General features: G+C 37.9%; 2 protein-coding genes across 2 annotated transcripts in view; one reads left to right on the top strand and one right to left on the bottom strand.

Annotated features, from left to right (window-relative positions):
- The window catches only part of Smp_139730 (putative intraflagellar transport 81 (Carnitine deficiency-associated protein expressed in ventricle 1) (CDV-1 protein)), a gene marked incomplete at both ends in the record, with an annotated part of 49,316 nt that extends 31,311 nt beyond the window's left edge, over window positions 1-18,005 (bottom strand). Inside the window, 5 exons of the mRNA XM_018790077.1 lie at window positions 1,719-1,829; window positions 3,989-4,144; window positions 4,182-4,362; window positions 4,400-4,503; window positions 17,427-18,005. Coding sequence (XP_018655456.1) covers window positions 1,719-1,829; window positions 3,989-4,144; window positions 4,182-4,362; window positions 4,400-4,503; window positions 17,427-18,005 — 1,131 coding nt within the window. The remainder of the gene's footprint in view (window positions 1-1,718; window positions 1,830-3,988; window positions 4,145-4,181; window positions 4,363-4,399; window positions 4,504-17,426) is intronic.
- Window positions 18,006-21,882: 3,877 nt separating this feature from the next.
- Smp_032420 (Rhomboid-7 peptidase (S54 family)) lies at window positions 21,883-25,642 on the top strand (the record flags this gene model as incomplete). The annotated part of the gene is made up of 5 exons (XM_018790076.1): window positions 21,883-21,957; window positions 21,999-22,091; window positions 23,073-23,222; window positions 24,335-24,620; window positions 25,537-25,642. The coding sequence occupies exons 3-5, from the start codon at window positions 23,141-23,143 to the stop codon at window positions 25,640-25,642; spliced, it is 474 nt and encodes a 157-aa protein (XP_018655455.1). The 5' UTR covers window positions 21,883-21,957; window positions 21,999-22,091; window positions 23,073-23,140.
- Between the last annotated feature and the right edge of the window lie 1,310 nt (window positions 25,643-26,952).

Genomic DNA, 26,952 nt, shown 5'->3' with positions numbered 1-26,952 from the left:
GTTTATTCCAGGAGTAAAACTCATATGATTTTGTACACTGGTGCACAGCATACACAAGTTGTACAATTATGTACAGTGTTATAAAAAAGCAATAATAAATATATTTTTTGTGATATCCCAATCAGTAGAAAAGTTGTATTTCTGGCGTTTTGTGGTCTAATGTAAGCCACTTCTTCAGGGTATTTTGTTTGCTTCTTGCTGTGTGTGTGTCATGTCAATCTTTTGAATAATCCTCGACAAATTGCAGCAAAGCAAAAGACAGAAAAACGGTTCGAACTGGATTCCAGTTGAGAAGTGATACAATCAAATAGTGGGAAAAGGCTTTTTTGACAGTTCAGAGAAAATTTGACAACTTCCTTCTTAACTCAATTAGATTTTGGGGATTGATAACTACAGCCTTAGAAAATTTGATAAAGATGCAGCTGACTTTTTAACAATGTAGGTTAAAAGCGTTTTATGTATCACTGGTATACATGTGATTTTTTCAGACTATGTTTTGATTAGTTGGTTGGTAGAAATAGTCATTTTCTTTGTGCCTCATATTTAATATGATAGTTTCATACTGTGAATGTGTTCATCTGAGTTTGTAGTGATTTCAATAAGAGTTTATTTATCGATATCTAGTTCCTGATTAAATGACTGTATAAGAGTGTTTGTTGTCACGTGATTACACATATTTCAAGTCACAGCAATTTTGAATCAGTCAAACGCCAAGAGGTTTTATCGGTAACCGAATTTATTCCCATGGAATGAAAATATTTCAAAACACACTCAATCTTATCCCATCATTGTGACTGTTGTAACAAATAGATAAATTGATACGAATATGGCAGTAATACCCATCAACTTTCGATCAGTTTAATGTAAGGGTTTTATACAATAGTAATTTAACCCCAAGATAGTCTCTAGGTAATCCTAGCTATATATGTCAAACGAAACCTGTGTTATGTATTTAAAGGGAACGAGTTATTAATTTCGATTTGTTTCTTGCAACAGTAATGGTTGCTTTTTGTTTTCATTACACTGGATCACTTTTCAGTTAAAATATCCATCAGATAATTGTTATTCTTATAACTGATGGATAGAATAGAGTAGATTATTAACCAGTAGTCAGACATCCAATAGAATACGACTCAGAATAAGTGAAATTTGTGTATATTTAGCTGATAGAATATACAAAAGTGCCGTTTCGTAAGTTAAATTTCCAAAGACAATAAACAAACCTTGGGCAAATAAAAGCTTTAACGCCGTTATCTGTAGTGTTATTATTTGGAAATGTATTCCCTCGAGAAAAACTAACGATTTCCCACTTCAGTCACTCCAATAGTCTCACCGAATTGGCAAGTCCACCAATGAAAATCCCCAGCATTTACCTTTCTTCATACCTTGGAGATTTTTATTTAAAACGAAGCAAATAAATATCGTACACTTATATAAAATTCAAATGGTGTTAGATAGAATTCATATAAAGATATCATCAAAGAAACGGTTGTTGTCTTCATCAATTTAGTCTGGTTTAATATAGTAGAGGTGACTTATAGTTTAGGCGGATGCTAAGCTTCAACCAGAAGTTGAAGCCGATGATGTCGTCCGAAAAGAAAACAAAAGATTCGCAACTGTCCATCTTGAAAAATGCAACATGCTAAATGGATATTTATCCATTAAAAACAGTTATGAAATTATTGCACTGAAAAATTGTATCTATAGTTAAAACTCACTAGTGACTTTTGTTCTCTCATTTGTTTAGATATTTTCGTCTCCTTTTCTCGTTCTAGCCGCAACCTTTTCGCCATTTCAAGCATTGTATTACTGGTAGGAAAAGCTTCCAGCTATGGAAACGAACTTGTATTTACTCACAGCATTATTAATGGAAGAAAAAGTAATTCGTTATGTATTTCGAGCGAGTGATTCTTTACTGGACGGTGTTACTGAGAATTAGTTCTTAACTCAGATGCAAGAAGCAACTACTGTGGAAACATTTATTATTAGTTCTGAGGTCATCATTTATTGTCGATAACTGTTATATCAAGTTGATTCACTCCTAGAACAGTAGCATGTAGTGATTGGCAGCAAACACACTTTGTCTTATTTGGGGCTTATCAACTGTATATATATATATATATATATTAGACGTAGGAAAAAGCATCGTAATATGCGCATCTCTACTGGCTTAGAACATCATAGATACAGTTTTTGTAAAACTAGGAATGCTTGTAAAGCGTTGGTAAGTAAAACTAGACAGTCGTATGAAACACAGTTGTTTAGGGATTGTAAAAATAGTCTGAAACGGTTATTCTCGTATATAAAAAGGCGAACTCAGAGAAGTGATGGAATTCCATCACTTTTGGTACAAGAAAATCCCTTAATATTGGAAGAGATGATGCCGAAAAAGCTGAGGTGTTATCGGAATACTTCGGTAAATTGTTTTCTATCAGCAATGAGGAACGACCACTGATTAATTGTGATTGACGTGGCTTTTTGATAGATCCTACAGTTATTGAGTAAAGTACTGTCTTAAGACTAATTCGGCATCTCAAACCTGATGAGTTCAGTGGTCCTGACGATATTCGTCCTAGGATTATGAAAGCCTTGTCGAATGTAATTGCTGAACCTATAGCCATACTGTTTGATATGCCTCTGCGGCAGTTCAGACTGCCAAGAGACTGGAAGGACGCAGTAATTAGTTCGGTGGATAGGAAGAGAGGCAGAAACTTAGTTAGTAGCTATCGACCCTTTAGTCTTACCAGTGAAGTTGTATAAATAATGGAAAATATTATTTGGATGACTTTTATAAACTACCTGGAATGGCGTAATCTTTTATCCATAGAACAACATGGTTTTTGGGAAAGGCCTATCATGCTTGACAAATCTGCTTATTGCAAGAGAAGATTGGGGCGCAGCAAAAGATCGAACTATTCACGTAGATTTAATTTTCATAGAGCCAAGTAAAGCCTTTGATAAGGTCTTCCATTGGGTTCTTAAATTAAAACTGGAAAGTTTTGGAATCCTTTATAAGGTCATGGACTGAATAAATGACTTTCTCAGTGACAGGAGATGGAGGGTAAGGGTAAATGGAGCTCCCTTAGTGTGAGAACCTGTAAAAAGTGGAGTTCCTCAAGGTAAAATCCTCAGTTCTCTTCTCTTTTTACTTTGTGTAAATTAATTGCCAACTGTAACAAAGTCATCCGTTTTACTCTTCGTCTATGACTTAAGGATTTGGAAGCCCACACACAGTGTGCCAGATAGAACAGTATCACAGGATGATCTCAACTTACTGGTGACACGGATGGGTGCATATTCACTAGAAGTAAAATCCAACAAGAGTTTGGTGATGCAATTAACTAACCATGATGATTCATATCACTACACAATACGTGGAGTTGTGTTGCCCCAAAGTGATAGACTATAAAGACTTAGAAGTCATAGTAAGCAACGATCTCAAAACTACAAGCAACTTTAAGGCTGCTTCTGCCAAATACTATAGAATATTATGGGCTATTCGCATATATTTTCATCATAAAGGAACTGAAATAATTTAAAGCTTTTTTTGAGAACAAAGACTGGGATGGTTGATTCGAACGTACATAGCTTCAAGAAACTAAAAGTTGAGATAAAGTTCTACACGTCAAAATCTGACGAGAACTTAAAGTTTGCTACCATAGTACCTATTTTTTATCTATTTCGAACGACTATGAAATCCGAATTATTGTTATCAGTGAATAGCAAACCGCTTAGATTTGTATAGTGTTCCATATATATGTATATAATTTTAACCTCAAATAAAAGCCAAGTCGGAACCTAGAAGGAAGCAATGACACTCGATTATCTAATTTGCAAATTTCTGATACATTGGACTGATATATGGGCTAAATTAATAGATAGAGAATAAACATCTGCACGTAAAAATTAGCAGCATGCACTTAATTAACGGCCTCGATAAGTATATGGTGGGTTTCGGCAATTATAGTAGCCATATTTTCCAGCTCACCTTCTTTTTCATTCTCTCTACTCGTCTGAGTAATTGGTCCTTTTCCTCCTGCATCGCTGATATATCTTTCTTCACTTCTGTAGTTGTTAGTCCGCCATTTTTAACACTTTCAAGCTTTTTGTGAGATTCTTTAAAGTTTTCAATCAAGTTTTCATACTTTAGATGCACTAGCGAGATTTTGTATACAACTTACTAGTTGATAAAGTCCTGATATTTCCTCATCCTGCATAAAATCCACGGGAATAGTTATTTTAACGAGGAATTGTGCTAAATATGCACGCTTTTTCAACTCAGATATTCTACTAAGAAGCCACTCCAAAAGAGGGTATATGATAACCTTATCTCCAGTCACCAAACCCTGGCGAAATAAGCTCCTTTTTAAAAAAGTGACTCATCTATATATAGACCTACAGCTTTTCTGAATCGGCTGGCAATTTATACCTAAATACCCTAAAAGCTTCGAACATTCTTACAGCCATCTTATCAGGTGGCTCTTCCCTGATATCGATTTTGTGCTAGAGAAAAAGTTTAGTAATATGAAAATGCTCAGTACTTTATTATCTATTTCGCCAAGAACATCGTTCAAAACCTGTAGAAGGTGAACAGGTTCAAGTGAATCGAAAGATATCAGGTTAAAAGTCCTGTTAAAAGGCTCGTTATTCAGCTTTTGAATGATTGATCGTAATAGTTCACTCATAATGAGGGTTTCTATGCATTTAAAAATGTCAGTTATTTGCTGTGAGAAACTGGTACGGTTAAACAAGTTTTGAGGTAGAAAAGATATCAGTGGCGAGAGTTCTCCAGTAGCCCATATTCTTGTGACAAATTATCTGAAATAACTCCGCCTCTTGATTCTTAATTGAGCGTAGGAGTTTCAGATCATGGAAAGCACCAATCTATACTATCACAACAGTTTTGATACGGTAAGGGTTGACGTGTTTTAAAGGTAAGCCAAACCTCCTCTAATTTGGTTTACGCCGTCTGTTTGGTATTTTCATGAATACCCTTGACATAGAATATCAGATTCGTTCTCACGTTTTGGGCCCTTACGCACGCACGAGTGTATTTCAACATGATTCTGCACTTCCGTTTTTTATATTCCCGGACATATGAAAAACTGACGAATAATACAATGAATATAGATTTTTTGTACACTTTTTTAATCGATATATTATACTATATCAGTGAAAAGCGGCTGTATGTTGCAGAACTTAGCATGTTATCAGAAGAGTGTGAAGATACTACCAGTATTGTAGTTTGACAACTATTAACCAGTAACACCTTTAAACGAATCGTCCCCCATTCGGTTAAAATCAAAAGTCAGAGGCGAAAAGGTTGGAAAGATAAATTTGATGAGTTATCTATATGTCGAAAAGCGGTTGATCTATTCTGCCTAATGAACGTAGGAGATGTTTCTCACGCTGAGTCGTAACGTGAACTGGTGCGGATGCGTGATCGAACGCCTTCAGTTAAACAAGTCCACCAAAATTATGTGGCCAGCATCCAATGTCGAACACTTAAAAAGCTATTGATTTTGGGGAATTATTTACAGCTACAAGTGTTTACCAAAGACAAGCTCGTTGATTTAAACATCTGACTAGACACGTTTTAGAGTTATTACTACCCCACAAGGGTATGAGTGAACTGTAGAGGTAAATATATTGCCAAAACAAATAGTTCTGTAAGTCTTCCTCATTGATGCTGCCCACATTGGTTTTACACACTCTGGTTGAAGGCGTTCTGTCACTTATCCACACCAGATCACAAGCAGGTACTCTGTGCCACGAACCTACTACAACCATTAGCCAGCTTGGATGAAACCTTTTCTGATATATCGATAACCTTCCATATATATTTCCAAACTACTTCGAATCACTCCAGTTGGCTGTGTTGGAGTACTTCGATTGTAAAGGTGTTTCGAGAAAAGGTGTTGTCAAACTCCAAATAACTGTAGTTTATATAAAATTTAAATATTTCCTCGAAATCCCCCTTTCTTGATCTCAATTAATCTTCCCAAACCAGCCATTGCCGAGCTTGATGAGCTAAAGTTTATCACTCGACTTTAATTGATCACCTTCAGTGAAGTATTCATAAGCATTAATCCATTGCTCTCGAGGGAAGGAAGTAAACGTTATCGAAACGAGATAATGGAATTTTAAGCCAATGCGAGTAGCTTTTCATGTTTTTAGTCACCTTGGGTTCCGGCATGGTAAACAGAATTCCGCTTTTCTATTCGTCTTAAACTGACATAATAGTTGTGCGTTGAATGTTTGGTCATGTTGATAGACAGATCGATCATACGCCAGTAATTATCCACCCAGTTCTAAAGAGCTTCTTCATTTTGTACGGTGATGATAATAAGAGTTTACTGAGTCAAATGAGCCATCGTGGCTGCTGGCTTAAGTAAGTATCAAACATAGTCCGTTGGACAAAAGCACTTAAGAACCACTTATCAGTAGTAACACATAAATGCGTAAGATGTAACTTCACCGAACACGCCACTAGCACAAGTCATGCAATCAAGCGTCCGGACAAGATCACGTTTCGGCCCATCGTGTGACATATCGCTGATGTCTGACCAGCATGGCATTTATATGATACTATAACTCTGTCTGTAAACCAGATGTATTTTTATACTCAATCATTGAGTCTGACGTGACCTCTTTAAGCCCTTATCAAGATCCCGTTTCCATTGCCAGGTTGAAGTATTTTATCATTTCGGGGGACATAAATTCAGTCTTTCCCTGTTGTTGGACAATCATAACGAGGAACCTAGCAATTACAATCCTACCGAGGTGGAACCACCGTGCCGTAGGTCTAGCTGTTTCTATTAACTGGCCTTACTCGCTACAAAAACACACTCATACTCTCATGAATACTTGACTTGCGGATTGAATACACGGGAAGTCGCTTCGTAGGACGGTCAGCTGAACCATCACCCATACGACATTACCAAGGCCCTAGAACCGTAGCGATGCTACGACAGGTGAGCGCAAATAAGTCAGTCGGTTTATATAAACTTGTTACGAGGATGCTGAGCCTACACACTTCTTTTTTTATGTTTCCACTTTGCGAAAGTATCGCTCTCATCCACTGTAATGCAATCCGCTTTGACTTTCCCCCTATTTTTGTCTTATGTCATAAGGGAGTAAAAAAAATAAAGCACAAACTATTAACCAAACAACCAAAGACTGGTTCTAAAACCTGTAATGAGTGTAATCGTTTGTAAAAAAAGTCATTTCGAAGTCAACGTAATTGGATACGGCCGGACTTTAAAACACTGAACCAGGCTCTCTTCTGTCGTGGTGTTTTGGGAACATAAAAAAAGAAGTTGTAGGCTCAGCATCCTCGTAACAAGTTTATATAAACCGACTGACTTATTTGCGCTCACCTGTCGTTGCATCGCTACGGTTCTAGGGCCTTGGTAATGTCGTATGGGTGATGGTTCAGCTGACCGTCCTACGAAGCGACTTCCCGTGTATTCAATCCGCAAGTCAAGTATTCACGAGAGTATGAGTGTGTCTCTGTCGCGACTAAGGGCAGTTAATAGAAACAGCTAGACGTATTGATTTTCCTCAGTACATACATCAAATGGTAGATAGGAAACGAAGAATAACTATCTGATGTGATTTATGAATTCAATCGTGCTTCACTTACAGTTTTGTGTTAATTGTTTTCGACCCTTTTAGAAGTGTATAAATCAGGGTTAGCCAAAAGATAAAAACTAAGAGAAAAAAGGGCATTTTTAAAGACCCCTCATAAAACATAAGGTTAATAGTAACATAAAAGTGAACGAAGTAATAGACATCTGACATAGAGATTAGGACAGATCTTCGCGTTTTCAATTCTTTACGAACGGAAAGTTCAGTCATAATTTGATTTTGATTTTCCAAACTTTTGCTGTGCCCCTACGCAACAAAAGTACGATTACTTATTTACTTACTTACTTACGCCTGTTACTCCCAATGGAGTATAGGCCACCGACCAGCATTCTCCAAACCACTCTGTCCTGGGCCTTCATTCTTCTCATGTCTATCTCCATTTCTCGGCGTAATGTGTTCTTTGGTCTTCCTCTTCTCCTTTGACCTTCAGGATTCCATGTGAGGGCTTGTCTTGTGACACATTTGGGTGATTTCCTCAAAGTGTGCCCACTCCACTTCCAGCGCTTCTTCCTGATTTCCTCCTCCGCTGGAATCTGGTTTGTTGTCTCCCACAGTAACTTGTTGCTGATAGTGTCTGGCCATCTGATCCGAAGTATCTTGCGTAGACGGCTGTTGATAAACACTTGTATCTTCTGGATAATGGCTTTCGTAGTTCTCCGAGTTTTCGCCCCACACAGTAGAACTGTCTTGACATTTGTATTGAAAATTCTAACCTTGGTGTTGGTTGACAATTGTTTTGAGTTCCAGATGTTCTTCAGTTGCAGATATGCTGATCTTGCTTTGCCGATCCGCTCCCTCACATCTGCATCTGATCCACCGTGTTCATCAATGATGCTGTCCAGGTATGTAAAGGTTTCCACATCCTCCAAAGCTTCTCCGTCAAGTGTGATTTGATTGGTGTATTTTGTATTGTATCGGAGAGTCTTGCTTTTCCCTTTGTTTATATTGAGACCTACTGCTGCTGAGGCTGTTGCTACACTGGTTGTCTTCTCCCGCATTCGTTGTTGCGTTTGTGATAGAAGAGCCAGATCATCCGCGAAGTTTAAATCGTCCAGCTTCATCCTACCTGTCTATTATATCCCGTGATTTCCTCCAGATGTTTACCTCTTCACTATCCAGTCAATCACCAGGAGAAAGAGAAAGGGTGAGAGTAAGCAACCTTGCCTTACACCGGTCTTTACTTCAAACGAGTTAGTGAGTTGTTCTCCATGGACGATTTGGCAGTTTAGTCCATCATAGGAGTTCCGTATGATATTGACTATCTTCTCAGGCACGCCGTAGTGTCGAAGAAGCCTCCATAGTGTTGTCCTGTTCACGCTATCAAATGCCTTTTCGTAGTCAATGAAGTTGATGTAGAGTGATGAATTCCATTCGATTGATTGTTCCACAATGATACATAGAGTTGCGATTTGGTCTGTACACGATCTATCCTTACGAAATCCAGCTTGTTGATCTCGAAGTTGGGCGTCTACGGAATCCTTCATCCTGTTTAACAATACTCTGTTGAAGACTTTTCCTGGTATTGAGAGAAGAGTGATGCCCCTGTAGTTATCACGCTTGCTGAGATCGTCTTTCTTTGGTATCTTGATCAGAAGTCCCTTGGCAGTTGCTGTTACATTTGCTTTCAGTGCCTCTGCCGGGATGTTGTCTGGTCCCGCTGCTTTGCCGCTCTCGACTTGTCTAATGGCCATGCTGATCTCCTCAATTGTTGGTGGACCAACATCGATTGTGAGGTCCGTGGGTGCCGCTTCGATGTTGGGTGGGTTCAGTGGAGCTGGTCAATTTAAGAGTTCTTTGAAGTGTTCTACCCACCTGTTTCGTTGTTCTTCAATGTCGGTGATTGCTCTGCCTTCCTTGCTTTTCACTGGCCTTTCTGGCTTACGGTAATTTCCAGCAAGTTTCTTTGTTGTATCATACAGTTGTCTCATGTTTCCCTCTCCTGCAGCCTTTTCCGCTGTCATTGCTAAATCTTCCACATATTTACGTTTGTCGGTTCTGATGCTCCTCTTCACTTGCTTGTTTGCCTCTGTGTATTCGGCTGATATTGATTGCTGCCTTCTTGTTCCTCCGTTCTTCAATTTTATCCAGTGTACCAACAGTGATCCATCCCTTGTGATGGTGCTTCTTTTGGCCCAGAACTTCCTGACATGTTGAAACGACTGCCTCTTTGATACCTTTCCAGTTGCTCTCCATGGTCGTTCCCTCTCCATTGAGTAGATCATGAAAGGCCTGGAACCTGTTTCTGAGGGCTATGTTGAATTTGTTGAGTTTGTCAGCATCTCGAAGAAAGGCCGTATTAAACTTTTGTGATGTTGTCCGCGCCGTTGTCCAGTGCTTCTTGAGTTTTTGTTTCATCTTGGTGACCAGCAAATGATGATCGGATGCTATATCAGCTCCTCTTCTGGTTCTCACATCCTCCATCGTCCTCCTGAACTTTTTGTTGATGCAGATATGGTCGATCTGATTCTGTGTAGTGTGATCCGGTGAAATCCAAGTGGCTTTGTGTATGTTTTTGTGTGGGAATATGGTGCTACCTATGACCAGTTTATTGAAGGCACATAGGTTTGCAAATATCTTACCATTTTCGTCCCTTTCTCCCAGTCCATGTCGTCCCATGACGTCTTCGTATCCAGTGTTGTCCTTTCCAACCTTGGCATTGAAATCTCCCATCAGAATGGTCAGGTCCTTGGTTGGGCACTTCTCGAAGATCGACTGCAGCCTATCGTAGAATTGGTCTTTAGCGTCTTCATCGTAGTCGTTGGTAGGCGCATAACATTGGATGAAGTTCATTGTAATGCCTTCTCTCTTTGTTTTGAAGGAGGCTTTGATGATCCTTGGTCCATGAGATTCCCATCCAATAAGTGCATTTTGTGCTTTTCTGGACAGCATCAATGCAACTCCTTGTGTATGTGGGGCATTTTCTTCTTCATGACCGGAGTATAACAGAAGTTCTCCTGAAGATAGTCGTTGTTGTCCAACCTGCGTCCAATGTGTCTCACTGATTCCAAGCACCTCCAGGTTGTATTTTCTCATTTCTGCAGCAATTTGGAAGACTCTTCCGGTCTCCCACATTGTTCGGACATTCCATGTACCTATAAAAATTGTCGCCTTTTTTGTAAGAAGTACGATATATGACACAAATAATCTTTTCTGAGCTTAAAATTTGATTCATTACCTTGCTTTTTGAGTTTTATACGAGTTAATAGTTAATTGTGGTTTTGCCTCAACTTACTGTTCATATTTTACTGTTTTTCACGTTAAACTTGGTTCTAGTTTATCCTATCGTTTTACGCTACCCGTTTTTATCCGCTTTATTCGTGTTAGGTGTATTGTTTTTTTACGAACGTAAAATTTTGCTTGGGTTTGTTAACAGCTCATGCTTCACCATGGTCCCCACAACCACATGCAGGCTGCTACAATGCCGTCTTGCTGCCAGCTGTGGTATCCTGACAAGCCTATGGAAAAAAGTTTTGACAACCTTGTAAAAAGAGTCTTGAAACGGATAATCAAATAAAGGCGTACAGTGAGGCAAAAAAGAGGGTCTTCAACAACATATGTCTTGATGGAACAAGCATCAACACTAGTGAGGATATGCTGAAACGGCGAGACTAAACTACATGGACGACCTTTGAACGAATCTTAAATGACCTTGAAAAATATTAGCCAATCAGAAGACAATTAGTGTACAGTAAAAATTTATTATACAAAACCAAATAATTAAAGTGGATACACTTCTTTTACATGAGTCAAAAACTTCTCAAGGTCAGATATAGGTTCAGAAGTTCTAAAATCATAGTGCATACGGTACAGGAACACATCCATATGGCTCCATAGTAGTCGACCTCTGAAACCATGATAAAGTCTCAAAAATTCTATTAGCCTCGACCACACAGCTTCAATGTTGTTGGTACATTGGTATGGTTTAGGGTTTAAGGTTAGAGTTAGGGTTTAGGGTTAAGGATGAAACTATATATCATGGACGACCTGTGAGCGACGCTAGAGTGACTCTGAGAGTGTCAACATAATAACTAAGACTAAATGAGGGTTATAAACCTGGGTGAAGAGTTCAAATTATGATTTACAGCTCACGTTTAAGGTTAGGAATTATACTTAAGGTTTTCATCACGAACTGACATCAGCTATAATGCCAAAACTCTATTTATACAAATGGATAATTGAATTTCGCGCCGAAATCTTATGATCACTTCTCTTGTAGACGCTGAATTATCACGTATTCTCTAAAATCCGTTGTAAACCGACCGTATGCAAGCATCAAGTACCGAACTTAGCGCCGTGACCTTGAAAACCCGCGAAAGCTTCCGATTAACTCGTCCATATAGTTTAGTCTCGCCTCTGAAACTTAGTCCCGCCATAATACTTTCATCGACAGAGCTGAAAAGGATCGAGTGTCACCTGGAAAAAAGTTGAACAGCCAAGTCAATGCGTGTAAAAATCGGCCAGTCAACTAGCCACTCAGCTCACCACTAAAATTGCCGAACCAGTTGAAAAAGAGCGTTGGAAACCAAAATTCAGTCCAACTATCAAATAAGAAGACTTCAACCTTAACGTACCCGAAGACCTGGAAAAACGACCATGATTCAAGATGATTCTTTCATAATCATGAACCTGAAGGTCAGCTCTGACCTTTGTCACAGTCTGTATAACGAAAATGTCAGGGTGCTCTTGGAAGAGTTGAACAGGAAAACACAGACTTCTCGAAATCGATGTACTGACGATTAAATGGCCCAAACGAGGAAGGGATTTTAGGCATCAAAATCATCCAAGACTCTTACGTGTAACGTTCACCAACATAATGGATGTTCTGCTAACCAGTTACCTCCCGCGATCAGAAGGGGATGTGGGAATACTGCCTGATATATTATATTTTGAGAGCGATCTCATCAGGAACATCCGTGAAGAATCTCACGAAAGAAATATCGTTGTGCAAGGTGTGGCATACATAGTGTTTAACTTTGCTTTTTCTGAAGTTAGGGAATGTCCTAAAGCAATCCCCCAAGGTTCAATGTTAGGACCTCTTGTTTTCTTAATTTATACAAGCAACCTTCCTTAGCAGTTATTGTCTGATTTATTCCTTTTCGTTGATAGTGTGAAGCTTTGGAGATAGATTTGCAGCCAAAGTGATAATCTGAGACTTCAGAAGGATGTGGATGGGTCTCAAAGTTGGGTGGACAACAACTGGTTTACATTTAACATATTAATGTGTAAAGTAGTATGTCTGAGACATGCTGCTGACTGAGAATACAAATAAAGTGACTCCCCCAGTAAAGGTATTTTCGTGCCTATAGGTAACCCTCGTGCTATTGATAGAAGAAACCAGAGAAGTAGTGAATAGGTCTTTATTTCGATCTTCGCGCAGTCACAGTGGAGCGTGGGATTATCTGTTCAGACAAACAAAGGCTCTCAACATTCCATATAAGATAGTAGGGAATATAACGCTTACAAAAGGTAAGGAAGTGAATGAATACTTGAACAATACTGTTTTAGCATATGCCTGGTTGTTTGGGGTCAACTCTTAACCAACCAACCTGAGCTGTTACATTAGCTTCCCCCTAGAATCGACTTCCGTAGGAACGTCGGTTCGATTAACCTATCTATCGATAACACCTTCGTTCTATTTCTCATCCCAAGGCGAAATTATCAACTCGCTCACTATTTGACTTACAATCAGTTACGACTAACGCTTTCAATGATAGTCCATGGATGTCTCTTCATTTACCAGCTTGTCATCTTTGTAGCATGTGATCTTTTCTACAACTATCGCTGACGGTTTGCTGCGTGCTTTCAAGAGAAAGTGTGAGAATGTGGAATAAGAATATCTGAGGAAGTGCCGCGAGCGGGCTACCCAACACCATGTTGGTGAGGTACGATTTTTCCATGCTCAGACCGGCTATCAGGTGTTTACTCACCTGCCTCTTGAGTCGCCCTCAAGTAAAAAGTAAAGAAGAGTCTACTTCAAAGGTAATGGTGAAAATCAAGCAAACCTGAAGAACTGCTCCACTGCCTGCCTAAAATAATAAGATACAAAATGGAAATACATAAATGCAATTGATAATTGTTCCGTTCATGTAAGTGCTTGGCCTCCAGAACGGATTGGTATTCTGGAAGGAAATAAACATAGTGTAGATATCTTGTGCACGAATAACCATGAAAACAGCAACAAAAAAAAACTCTTTTGTAATGCGTATATGTAAAAGGGTGAACTTGCTAGAAGTTGGGCTCTTTAACAAAATCGATCAAGTGCATGACCTTGAGCCAGTGATGACCGCTTTCTACAACTAGGTGCGTAACCAAGGGTGCATCAGAGTAATCCACAAAACGGAAACGAATATACGGTTAAGAAGCAAAAAAATTGTGTTGAGTATGCGGATCAAGTGCAGTTGTGTCAAATACTCTTTTTACGTTATTATTAAACCGAGAAAAAAAGTATATATATAAGCTATTGACATAACATGTCTTTTTTATAACGCTAGTGTTAAGTTCCAGGGTTTTGTATGGGCCACTAATAATAATTGGTTTAACGTTAACATAGCTACGATAGTCATATCGTCAGTTCAATGTTATGATTACTTAACAGTTCTTTTATACGTTGTGTTTAAAATTAGGTATGTGGAATCAACGCGGCTAAGATAGTATCCTTACAGTAACGTACTGTACCATATCTTCACGGTTATTGATTCTTCAATGTCAGAAATTTAAAAAAAATGAGAACTTTAATAAGTACTTGACCATAGTAATTGTATCAAGCTACTAAACATATCTTCGACCGAAAACTTTTAGAATTAGTTCATATGGTATATATGTATAGCCAGTATAGTTAATTAACCAGAAAAAGAAATTATAAAACTCGCCTGGGTTGCTTTTTGAATTCGTTGTATTTGCCAGTGTAAGTTGTACGAGTTTGAATAAAATCCTCAGCCATCGTTTCGGAATACCTAGCTTATGTGTCCAGTATTTAAAAAAAATATTTAACATAACACTTATATATCAAAGGTAAAAGTTCTGGGGAGTTGTATGTGAGGCGGAATGAAGAAAACAAAATATTTTTAAGTAGATGCAGGGTCTGATTAGCTACGTGGTTAGATTTATCCTGCAGTCGAAACTGTCAACATCCTTGACTGACTAATCGGATGTGCCCAGCGAACCGTTTTAGTCATTTGTAAAGATTTATCATCTTTATATTTTGATTCCGTAATGGATTTGTCAGTTAAACGATCTAACAACACGTATGGTGGTTCATGATCTAGATAAGCCGGCTTTAGCCTATCAATACTTACTGTGTCGATGTTTCCATGTTTTTCTATCACGAAATATTTAGATTTTCTTGAGACGACTTTGAAAGGACCTTCAAATGGAGGGCTGAGTGGTGCTTTTATTTTGTCACATCTTATCCATACGTGCGTGCAATTGCTTAGGTCTTTAGGTATATATACGGCGCGCGATTGTTCACGAGTATTAATCGGCTTAAGTTTAGACATGTGATCTCGTAGTTGATCTACATAATTTTCTATATTAAGTTTTTGACTGTTAGTATTAGGGTTAATAAATTCACCTGGTAGTCTCAGAGTTGTTCCGAAAACCAGTTCCGCAGCTGAACACTGTGCGTCAGTTTTGACAGATGTTCGTATTCCCAACATAACTAACGGTAGGAATTCTGTCCACTGATTGGGGTTTGAGTGAGATATAAGAGCGGTTTTTAGCTGACGGTGAAAACGTTCTACCATCCCATTAGCCTGAGGATGATATGCAGTGCAGCGTATCCTATTGGAGCCTAGAAGTTTAGCCAAGTTATTAAATAGTTCGGATTCGAATTGCGCTCCTCTATCCGTCGTTATTGTTATAGGTGTACCAAAAATGGTTACCCAGTTCTGCATGAAAACTTTGGCTACTGTTTCCGCTGTGATGTCCGCTATCGGGATGGCTATAGGGAATCTGGTAAATCGATCTATGCATGTAAAAAGATAATTAAAACCGTTTGAACGTGGTAAAGGACCTACCAAGTCGATATGCACATGGGCAAAACGTGCATCTGGTTGCGAGAAAACACCTATGGGTGAATTTGTGTGACGATTTATCTTTGATTGTTGACATGCTGAACACTCTCTAACCCATTTGTGTACATTCTTCTGTAAATTCGGCCATATATATCTGGCATTGATTAGTTTTGTTGAAGCTTTTGCGCCAGGATGAGACAAAGAATGAAAGTTATTATATATCAACTTTCGCATACTTTTGGGAACGAAAGGTCGCGGCATTGCCTTGGTCGTGTCACAGTAGATTAGAATACCATCGACAGGTGATGGGAACTGTTTTAAATTAAGACTTGAATTGTTTGTTTTAAGCAGGTTTTGTAATTCTAGATCCTGCTCTTGTTCGTTTCTCAACGTCTCGAAGTTTACTGTAGACTGCTGTAGCACGTTTATTTCTAGCCTAGATAAAGCATCTGCCGCCTGATTGTCCTGACCTTTGACATGTCGGATATCGCTTGTGAACTGTGATATATAGTCAAGGTGTCGGACTTCTCGAGGTGAGTATTTATCAGCTCTTGCTTTTAGTGCATTCGTTAGTGGTTTGTGATCCGTAAAGACTATAAATTCCCTGCCTTCTAACATGTGTCGGAAGTGTTTAATGGTTAGGTAGATTGCAAGAAGTTCTCGCCCGAAGGTAGAATACCTTGTCTCTGCTGGAGCGAGTCTTTTTGAGAAGAAAGCAATTGGTTTCCAGGCGTTTTTAACCAGTTGGTTAAGGGTACCGCCTACTGCCTTATCAGAAGCATCCACCATCAAAGCAAGTGGGGAAAGAGAATTCGGATACATCAACGTAGTTGCTTGAGCTAATTTATCTTTAAGCTGTTTAATAGCTTCGACAGCGTCAGAAGACAGTTTGAATTCTTTTGGTTTTCCTTTTAGTGAATCTGTCAAAGGTTGCATTAATTGTGCACAACCTGGTATGAATCTGCGATAAAAGTTAATTAGACCTAGAAAACTTCTCAGTTGTGTTAGAGAACTAGGTATGGGATATTGTTTAATGGTGTCTACTTCTTTTTTGATCGGTTTAATCCCTTCTGGGCTTATTGTGTGACCGAGAAATTCTAAAGTTTGAACACCGAAAACACACTTACTTTGATGCATGTTTATTCCATGTTCATCCAGTCTTTTTAACACTGTTTTTACATGCTGTTCGTGTGATTGCAAATCGGGGCTGGCAATTAACAAGTCGTCTATATACCCCTGCGAAAATGGCATATCTCGAAGTAGATTGTCTATGAATCTTTGAAATGTCTGTGCCGCATTTCTCAGGCCGAATGGCATGCGTATAAACTCGAATAAGCCAAAGGGTGTTGTAATAGCTGTCTTGGGGATATCTTCATCCGCCACTGGGATATTGTGATATGCCCTGACTAAGTCAATTTTAGTGAATATGTTCATACCCTGTAAACCGTTTGTGAAATCTTGGATATGCGGTATTGGGTACCTATCTGGTACGGTTTGACGGTTGAGGGCTCTGTAATCCCCGCACGGTCGCCAGTCACCTTCATTTTTCTTTGGGACCATATGCAAAGGGGATGCCCATTGGCTATCAGAGGGACGGATAATACCCAGTTGTAGCATTTGTGACCTGTTTTGTGACTTGGATCGTGGTCGTTGTGGTGACCTGCTCCTGTTTCTATGACCCATTTGCATTCTGGTGACAGCCTCAGTGAGACTCTTAACACTCGCAATGAGTCCTTCTATGACGGGGTCTTTTGCTGATTCTACTTTTTGTGTGTGATTTATTGTGCCTGGTCCAGTTGGAGGACCTCTCTCCATTATTCTATCGGCTATACGCGCTAAATGAGATAATGAGGTTTCAGGATCTTGTGCATCCAAACAGTGTCGGACGTAGCATGGGAGAGCTTGTATCCATCCTTGTTTTAGGACTGCTTCACCCACCGTGTTATCACCCATTAACACTTGGAGGTGACGCAAAAACTGTGACGGCGACCGATCACCTAGTGTTTCACCTTGAAAAAGTCTTTGGATTCTTTGACTATCTGATAATGATAAACGGTTTATTATCTCTCGTCTTAAGATGGTGTATGGTTGTGGTGATGGTGGATCTAAAATCAAGTCACGGACTTCTTTGGCAACTGAAGGAGGAAGGATAGAACACAAGTCTCTATAGCGAATCCCTTCAGATTTGATATTGTGTCTTGTGAAATAATGCTCTAGTTGAGCAAACCACAACTCAGGATCACTACGATCAAATTCTGGAAGTAGGGATTTCGTAGTTATAACAGTGTCTATCACCACTGGTGACAAATCCTCCAGATTATGGGTTTCTATTGAGTCTGACATGAGGTATGTGACAAATATAGCAATAAAGTTAGCACGAAAAATGGTTACTATAACACGAATAACTTAAGATAATACGGAATAAACTAGTTATATACTCAACTTAGTTTACGGATAATCCGGTCTACTTTTACGATTAAGTAAAAAAAAAAAAATTAATAACAGAAATGAGGTTAAATTGTGTTCAAAAAGGGCTCACCACTTTCGTGCCTATAGGTAACCCTCGTGCTATTGATAGAAGAAACCAGAGAAGTAGTGAATAGGTCTTTATTTCGATCTTCGCGCAGTCACAGTGGAGCGTGGGATTATCTGTTCAGACAAACAAAGGCTCTCAACATTCCATATAAGATAGTAGGGAATATAACGCTTACAAAAGGTAAGGAAGTGAATGAATACTTGAACAATACTGTTTTAGCATATGCCTGGTTGTTTGGGGTCAACTCTTAACCAACCAACCTGAGCTGTTACAGTATCACAGTTTGAAAAGGATCTGAGAGTGGCAGTTTCGGCTAGTTTGACAGTAGAACTTTCGAATTAATCTTCAACAGTTTTATTCTACCCCGTTTGGAGTATGGAAATATAGTGTTTCCTTCCTCACTCCAAGAAGATAGGATACATCTAAAAGTATCCAACAGCGGGCCACGAACTCGAATTCAAGTCTTATGAAGAGAGCTTTCAATAACTGAACATTTCCTCATCAGAGTACGGGCGTCTTAGAAGTGGTCTAATGACTTACAGAATTCTAAACACTTCTGGATATCCTCTTAAGTATCTGGTTAAGCTCAGCCCCAACAGAAACCGTAAGGGCAACACCCGAAAGCTGGAGACACAATATAGCAGAACGGACCATGGGTACACCTTGTAGGGTAGTTAGATGTTGTAATTTGATGCCTGCTGAACTAGTCCATGTAACTTTCAAAAAAGCCCTTTATGGGAAAAATTGACATATTCTTCTAGATCAAGGCCAGCATCTAGCTATAACTTACTAAATTTTTCTCTTTAATCGTTATATATACCTAGTTTCCTACCTCATGGCACTAGTGATACACTGCAACTTGATGCGGAAGCCAGCTAAGCGAAAGCTTCTTCTATTCAGTCCAGGACCATTTGAAACACTTCCTAATCAGTAAACTGGGATTTTATTACGGAGACACATTCAGTCTTGAGTCGAAAGACGTCACAGGTATTGTAGTTTGACAACACCTTAACCAGCGACACCTATAATTGAATCGTGCTCACCCAGTAGAATCAAAAGTCAGAAGCGAGGAGGTTGGAAGATATATTTCATAGGTTATCAATATATCGAGAAGTGACTGGCTAGTGATCGCAGGAGAAGTTGAGCACGGCGTTCCCACTCGTGATCTGGTGCGGATGAATGACCGAGCGCCTTCAGCTGGGTGAGTCCACTGAAACTAATGTGGTCAACACCCGATGTCGAACACTTACAGAGCCTTTGATCTTACGGATTTATTTACCGCTACAGAGTATTTCACTTTCTAAGAATATATCATGAATCATACTTTTCCATAAGTAAGAGCTTACTCAGACACCCAGATGGTTCAGTAATTGTACCGGACAAGGTTGTAATTCATGTCAGCATTATCCTTGAGATATGTTCCGGACGACCTTGAAGCCTGTACATGATTTATTCGTGCATAAGGTTTTCTCAAAGGATTCGTCCTATATTACGGAGTATGTAAAGATTAAATCTCGGTGTAATATTTAAAAGTATCGTCACACTCTTCTACGTTTGTATAATCTCACAAATTCCAGTTTTAATTGTCCAAAAATTGACATATTTGATTCAACAAGCTATAATTTAACCTATCTTATCTTTGTAAGGGGCACCACACACTTGCTCCCCTGCAATTTTTCGCTTTGTATAGTCAATTAAAAGGATTTTGTAAGGAGGTTTTCGCTACAGTTATTTCGATTGATGCTGATAGTTCAACTACCAGTTTATTCTCTGTAAGCTTTTGAAGTTCGTCTACTTTTAAGGCCCTTACCAACGAACGATTCTACTCACAGTGGTATGTTGTAACGAAGTGGATATATCATGGTAACACTTATTATTGACATATTCCGTCAATTATGTTGATTGTGGATTTCCATAGTGATTGACGTTGAAGTGAACAAACTAAGCCTCTTAGCTTTAATACTAGAAGGTAGATTTGGACCTTAGTCTTGTCAAACATGCCTTCATCTCGCATCGTAAACTCGTGGATCAATAGTGGTCTTTTTCTTATATGCCTTTATGCTTTTTCCACTATGGATATTCCCTTTTGTTTGGAGTTAGCTGTGCTTTCATAGATCCTGGTTTGGTGTCTGACTGAAACGGTAGTCAAACTAACAACGTTTTAAGTATGGATTCTTAGACACAAAAGGTCCGGTTTTAACGTTGTGGAAGAATAGTTTTGGTGTTTGGGGAGTATTTTGAAGGTTATATCGGTCTTATGTTCTTTTCCGTACACACGTCATATCTTAGCCACAGGCTTTTGTCCTAAGCCCTTAATAACTTTTTAATGGTCTACCAGTCACAGCTTAGAACCTGATACATTCGTCTATCCAAGTCACCATTTTATTTGTCTAAATATATTAACATTGGCACAAGGAGGTACCAATAATAAATGCGCCACGCTTCGTCATTCGATTCATGTGAGGACTGGGATACTGCCCGGGCGCCCAAGCCGAAGCAAGTTATCATACTGCGTTGACACAGCGAAATGAAACTATTAAGACACCTCAGATTAGTGAATCAGTAATAAAATCAGTAGTAGAGAATAGACGTAGAAAGAAGGTATAAAGTGATCTTGGGACCCAATTTCTAAAGTCAGACAGTGTGAGTGTACACTTTCCATCGGAAACGGTCTTGAGCCTTGTCACTCAAAGTCATTAACCACTGATTGCGATAATCATGCGGTCCCCGACCAAGTAGTCTACACATTACTATTGCTCATCCCAACAGTCAGTGACTTCACAAACATGCTAAAATTTGGTTTGGGAGCCCCTTTCCTACTCCTGCACAAGAAAACAGTCGCCAATTTAGACAGTAGTTGGGGACGCGCTGCCTATATCTCGACCACCTCAGTTGGTAAAGATTTACTATCCCCACCTTTTCGTGGACTAGGAATATTAGTGTTTTGCCCATATCAGACTCATGATGCAATCTTAGTGTTGGAGTCAACTATTGTATGCACTGTTTTGTCGAAATCAACATAGGGACTTTTAAGTTCACGTTTCGAATTATTCCAAAGTCTCCCTGATGTAAAAGACCTTTCGTTCCCTTCAAACATGATTGGACCACAAAATACTGGTGAGATTACTAAATGTATATTTATATAAGTAGCACTGTTGTCATATGTAAAACCAATCGCCTTAAGTGCACCAGCCATACAATAACAGTCGATTGAGATTTCGTTTGTTTTGTCATTTACGGCAAGAAGTCGCGACAGTATCACTACTGTCTTGGGTTTTGATTAATATCTTTTCGTAGACAGATAGATTTTGTTAAGGCACAATGAACTATTCAGATTGGCACGTAACTTACTTTGTGTCCTGTAAGAGAATCAAATTCTTCATAGCTATGTCTACGTTTCTACTGTTTTGTTTTCGCAATAGATTTTAAATCATCTGCTTTTGGGAAAGTCAATTACTCACGAGAAAACTCACAACTTCGGACACGGGTATCCACCGATGCGGTGCTTAAACCTGGATTAAAATTGGCCTTGAAGTGCGGAGTTTTCACTGTCATATCTACGAATGCAGTTTTTCTGGGATCGCTTATTTTGGGCTTCGAGACTTGGCAAGCTCGTTATTCCAAAGCAAAAAGTGATTACGCCATTAGAAATTTCATTTCCAAGGTATTATAATACAGTAGAGTAACTTGTTTTACAGGTTCGTGGTTGCATAGAGAAGATTTTAGGCAGACCTCTGAAAGCCTTTGATGTTTACTGGGGTAGATTTAAGTTTCTGTACTAAAATTTCTGATTATTTTAGCTATTGTAGCGTGCAATATCCTGGTCTTTCTTGGTCTTAATAGTAAATTTTCCTCCACTCTTCTACCTTATTTCTGCAGCAGTCCATATGGGCGTAAGTATTTCTTTCGTGCCAAGCAGTCACGTTTTATGTATGTGCTGCTTGTCGTTATTTTAAATGCAAACTTTATGCTTATGTTGTATGTAAAGAATTAAGTGATGTAGTATTGGATTGGATTACCACATTAAAATTCGAAAGTCTTTCCTTAATTTTTAGTTCTGAAAATCTGTAAGGTCAATAAGATTCACTTTCATTTCTGATAACTCGTAAACCAAGAAATGGCAACTTAGCACAAATCTTTCACCTTTCGTTGCTTTTCCCTGCAATTAATGCCACCATCAGTTAGCGTTACTTAATGTGAAAGCTATCATGATAATACATGGAAGATCCTGTTACTTCATAGACTGCTGTTCAGTATCTGCTGCCAAACCACATAGTCGTAAGTTGGCATAATTCAGGGTAACATTTCTGACTGATATTGGGCAAAGTTGATTGGAGACTCACAGGAAACATAAGTTGCCCCAGGAATACAGACATTTCCCACTGATGACTACTGAGTAGCACGTGTTCTGTTCCCTGGGCTTCACACTGTTTCATTGAATCATTTGACACTTATTTTTTCAAGACTTGCAAATTCGGTCGGTCGCACCGACATCTATTAGTATCCGGTGATCGAATAGTACTTTTATATGACGGTTATTTTGAAAGATAATTAATTATTGGGTAAGTTAGCAGCTGTCACTTTTCCATTTTGCTAACTTGTCTTGTAAAGGACTTAGATTTTCTCAAGTTTACTGATATATTTTCCCATTAAGTTTGGCCTGGCCAAAACGTAGTCCTTAAAATCTTCAACTACTTGATTACAAGGACAGTATTAAGTCCTGTTCACATTAGTTTTATAGTTATTGGCAATGAGAGATATGAGTTTACTTTTTCAGGATCAAATAGACTACATCTTAATCATGCCACGAGTTTTTTCTACATACATTATTTTCTACCTCATGTTTTTAAAATCCAAAATGTTTTCCTCCCTAGCCACTCCTGTATTATCACTGGTGCTTAGTTTGTTTTCGCACAAAAGTCTATTCCATTTGGGTATCAATATGTATGTTTTGCACAGTTTCGCATCATCAGTTATATCGCTTGTCGGTGTTGAGGATTTTTTCAGTGTTTTTATTGCTGGTGGTGAGTAAGAGCTCATTATTTAATTGATCTATCCAAATATAAACGACTGTAATCATTTTTTATATCCTTTCTACACACTTTTCTTCTCCAACTATACAGTCATGATCACAAGATAATGCTCCTTGTACCTTTTTTAAATCAAAATATTTATAGTTTATAAATGATGAAAGAGATTCTTTGGGAGTATAATGTAAGAGACTATACGAAACTTAAGAAAGTGTATTTTTTTACAAGAATATTATTTCATGTTCTTTAATTCTCTCTAAAAATGTATTTTAGTAACAGCGTACAGATTTACGTGTTAAACTTTAGGCCAGAATTCATGTAATCAGGCTACTATTACTACCCATGTTTCCAAGTAAAGATATAGAAGTCAGGGTTCAAACCTGCTGTTAAGTGGCTTCACAATGAATACCTTATCATAAAAGTGTCTGAAAAAGTTGGTTATGAAGCAAGAATTTTAGGAACCTGATCTATTTTGAGATTACTGGTTTTAAGGTCGTTTTATTTTCTGACTTTGAAGCTGCTGACAAATTGGTTTTTCCCTCCCTACATTTAGGGGTTTAGTCAAAGTAATTCCAAATACTTCATGAGAGGATATGGTTCATTTAAACATATGATCTGTGCTATTTAGTACTGTAGATCGAGTTTTCCCTTTCGTCCGCCAATTAATTAATTAATAGTTTAAAAGTTTCATGTGACTAAAAATTACAATAGATTTAGCGGATTTTCGCCTCGCAGTTAGTCAAGATAGTATTTAACTGGAGGTTTTTTGAGAATGAAGCAAAGCAACTAGTAATTGGGTTTCTACCGTGAAGACTTTACTAATTTTTTGAAATACATAAATTACTGAAATATCTGAACTGTTAATTTGTCTAATTAATCGGTCCCTAAATTCAAACTGGAAGACGTAATGACTAATTATAGTCTTCTAAGTATGTGTGAATATAGATTGTGAAATATAAAAAAGGATTTGTTCTAGGGAAAACTATGTATATAGTCTTTTAGTTTTGTGATATAGGGATATATGATGAAGTGTATAAAATTTCGATCTACTATATTTTTAATTATTGCTATTTACTGTGATATTCTCTTTGGTTTTCTGTATGAAGGAATCTTCTCAAGTTATATCAGTTTGCTGAATAAATTACTGCGGAGATCTACATTTCCATCATTAGGTGCCAGTGGTGGTATATGCGCTATTATTGGTGCACTTTCTATGCTTCAACCAAATGCTAGGTTATGCGTACCATTTGTTGTTGACATTATACCTCATTCATTTCAAGCGAATAGTGCAGTTTGGATTATTCTTAGCATTGAAATATTTGGGCTTGTATTCTTAAGTCGTCGTAGTGCATTAGATCACGCTGCACATGCTGGTGGTTTGGTCTTTGGCATGTAAGTTATAAATGGTGTTACTAAAGTCAATTTCGCACTTTATATTAGTGTTTATTAAATTTTATACTCTTTTGATATTAACTAAAGAAAGTACAAAGATCATGCTAGGTTCAATGTATAGCGTTCGCCAGAGTGATAAGTATACAATTCATTGAATATTGTCGATTTATATTATTTCATGGTGTCTCTTGAACCAAAAAAGTCTGAAATCCAGAAGGAATTGATACAATAAAGATCCACATCCTTTTGCTGAGCGGATGAAAAGTGTTCACATTGTATTTGGTTATTCATTCTCTGAAGAAGTGGCTTACGCTGAGTCACGAAACGTCAGAAAATCTAATTTTTCTACTCATCGGAATATCACAACTATACTATTTATTTATTTATAACAATCTACCCAATGCTCAACTTATTCAAAATTATCAAATCAAAACTGGGTAATGATACATACAAATAACCACCTTACATTTTTCAGGAAACTAATTGATGGTTATCCATTAGTGCCTGTATACTGACCAACTCTTCATTTCGTTTATACATCGCATATGGCAAATATTTTAATGTAATTAAGATATTTTACACTTCATTGCATATACAATAGTGTTAGTGCTGAGTACTTGAACTACGTGGATAAGACTATGTAAATGATATTAATGAACCAATGGTCAGTCACATATAGAATTTAAACACCAAATGTACCACCTGTTCGTTCTTATGGAGGTAGATATGACCATCATCCTACACTAATACTTCATATGTATTAGTTCTATCATACTTATTATGTGTCGGTAAACTATCTTTTTCTGTTGAATTAGTATTCCACAACAGAAGAGTACATATTTGTCTAAATGATGTTTGTTTTTTGTTTTTGAAAATCTCAATTATATTTTATAATTTTATTCAAAAAACAAATTAGGCTGTATGGTATGAATGGTGTCGAATCAATTTGGAAACGACACCGTGATGTATTATCTTGGTGGAAGAGTATTCGTGATCAAAAATTAAAAAAAAGATTACAATGATATCTTTAGGATATTCTCTATAGTTGTAATTCCATAGTAAACATTCAATAAAAAAGATGATTGTATTCTTTGAAGATTATTACGTGTTGTACAGTGAGTATATATATGTATCGTTTGTTTCAGTTATGTACAATATTATTATATTTATATAAAAGCCTTTTACCTACTTGAATTTGTATTCTCATTGATTAGTTAGCTGTTGGGATTATAGTAAAGATGGCTTTTATTTTGTCATTTTTGAAACAATTAGTCGCTTTTATAAATTTCCATAGAACAATGAGATCATTTATCGTGTCGTTTCGCTTTATTTTCACTGGGGTTTTACCTTAATAAGTCCAGTTTTTCTTCTGAGTAATCACACCAGTTACTTACAATCCCTAGTCTTACAACTTTCCACTGTAATACTTCATGACTAAGTTGTATAACTTGTTTGATAGACACTGGACAAAGTGAAACCAGATCACAATATTTATCAACACTTTATGAATTTATTTACATAATATCACTGTCAAGAGGTACATTTGTAGGGAAAAGACTATAACTAAAAGACCTACCACTCTAACCTCTTCACTGACGAGTTTTCGAATTTCAGTGAATGCATATATTTCCTTGTCGTTAAAAATACACGGTTGGTGATAATTATTTCAACGTACTCCAACAGTTCCGAAGGAAGTTTTGTTCTTGGGCATTAAATTCAAATGAGATACAGCAGCTGACGTGTTGAAAATAAGACTATCTAGATCCCTGAGAAAGATGTTTTGTTCAGTAGAGCTCTGAACTGTCTTCTCCATCAAGAAACCCATTCAGGTGTCAAGGAGAAATTGCCACTCTGGGTCACCTCAGTTTACACTTATCAATTTACTTGCTCTTGTGGAACAGTTTATATTGGCCGTAAAAAGAGTGCATTTAGTAGTTGAATATCTGAGCATTACCTTGCATGACCGTCTAAAAGGGAATGCAAATCGATCAACAGCTCAATCCTTGAACATAGTGTCAATTCTGGTCACGCGCCACTACAAGAATTATCGCTTACGATCGTCTACAAAGTGTAAAGAAGTGGCTCAAAAAAGGTTTAGATGAGGGATTCTTCGCACAGCTGAGGCTATAGCGATTCACCATTTTTAACCAGACTTTTATGTACAAAATAGTCATGTTCAATCCCTTATTCTCTCATGGTCTTAGGATCTCTTTGAATTAGATCATCATTAGATTTCTTATCTTTTATTAAAGGAGACAGTTATCTTTCACTTTTATTCTATAAATTATTACTTCCAAAACTATTACATAACCTTAGTCCTTGATAATTTTTA

The sequence above is a fragment of the Schistosoma mansoni genome, chromosome W (genome assembly GCF_000237925.1).
Source record: "Schistosoma mansoni strain Puerto Rico chromosome W, complete genome".
In the NCBI taxonomy this organism is placed as follows: domain Eukaryota; kingdom Metazoa; phylum Platyhelminthes; class Trematoda; order Strigeidida; family Schistosomatidae; genus Schistosoma; species Schistosoma mansoni.
The sequence above is the reverse complement of the archived record's forward strand: the minus strand, read 5'-3'. Positions and strand labels throughout refer to the sequence as shown.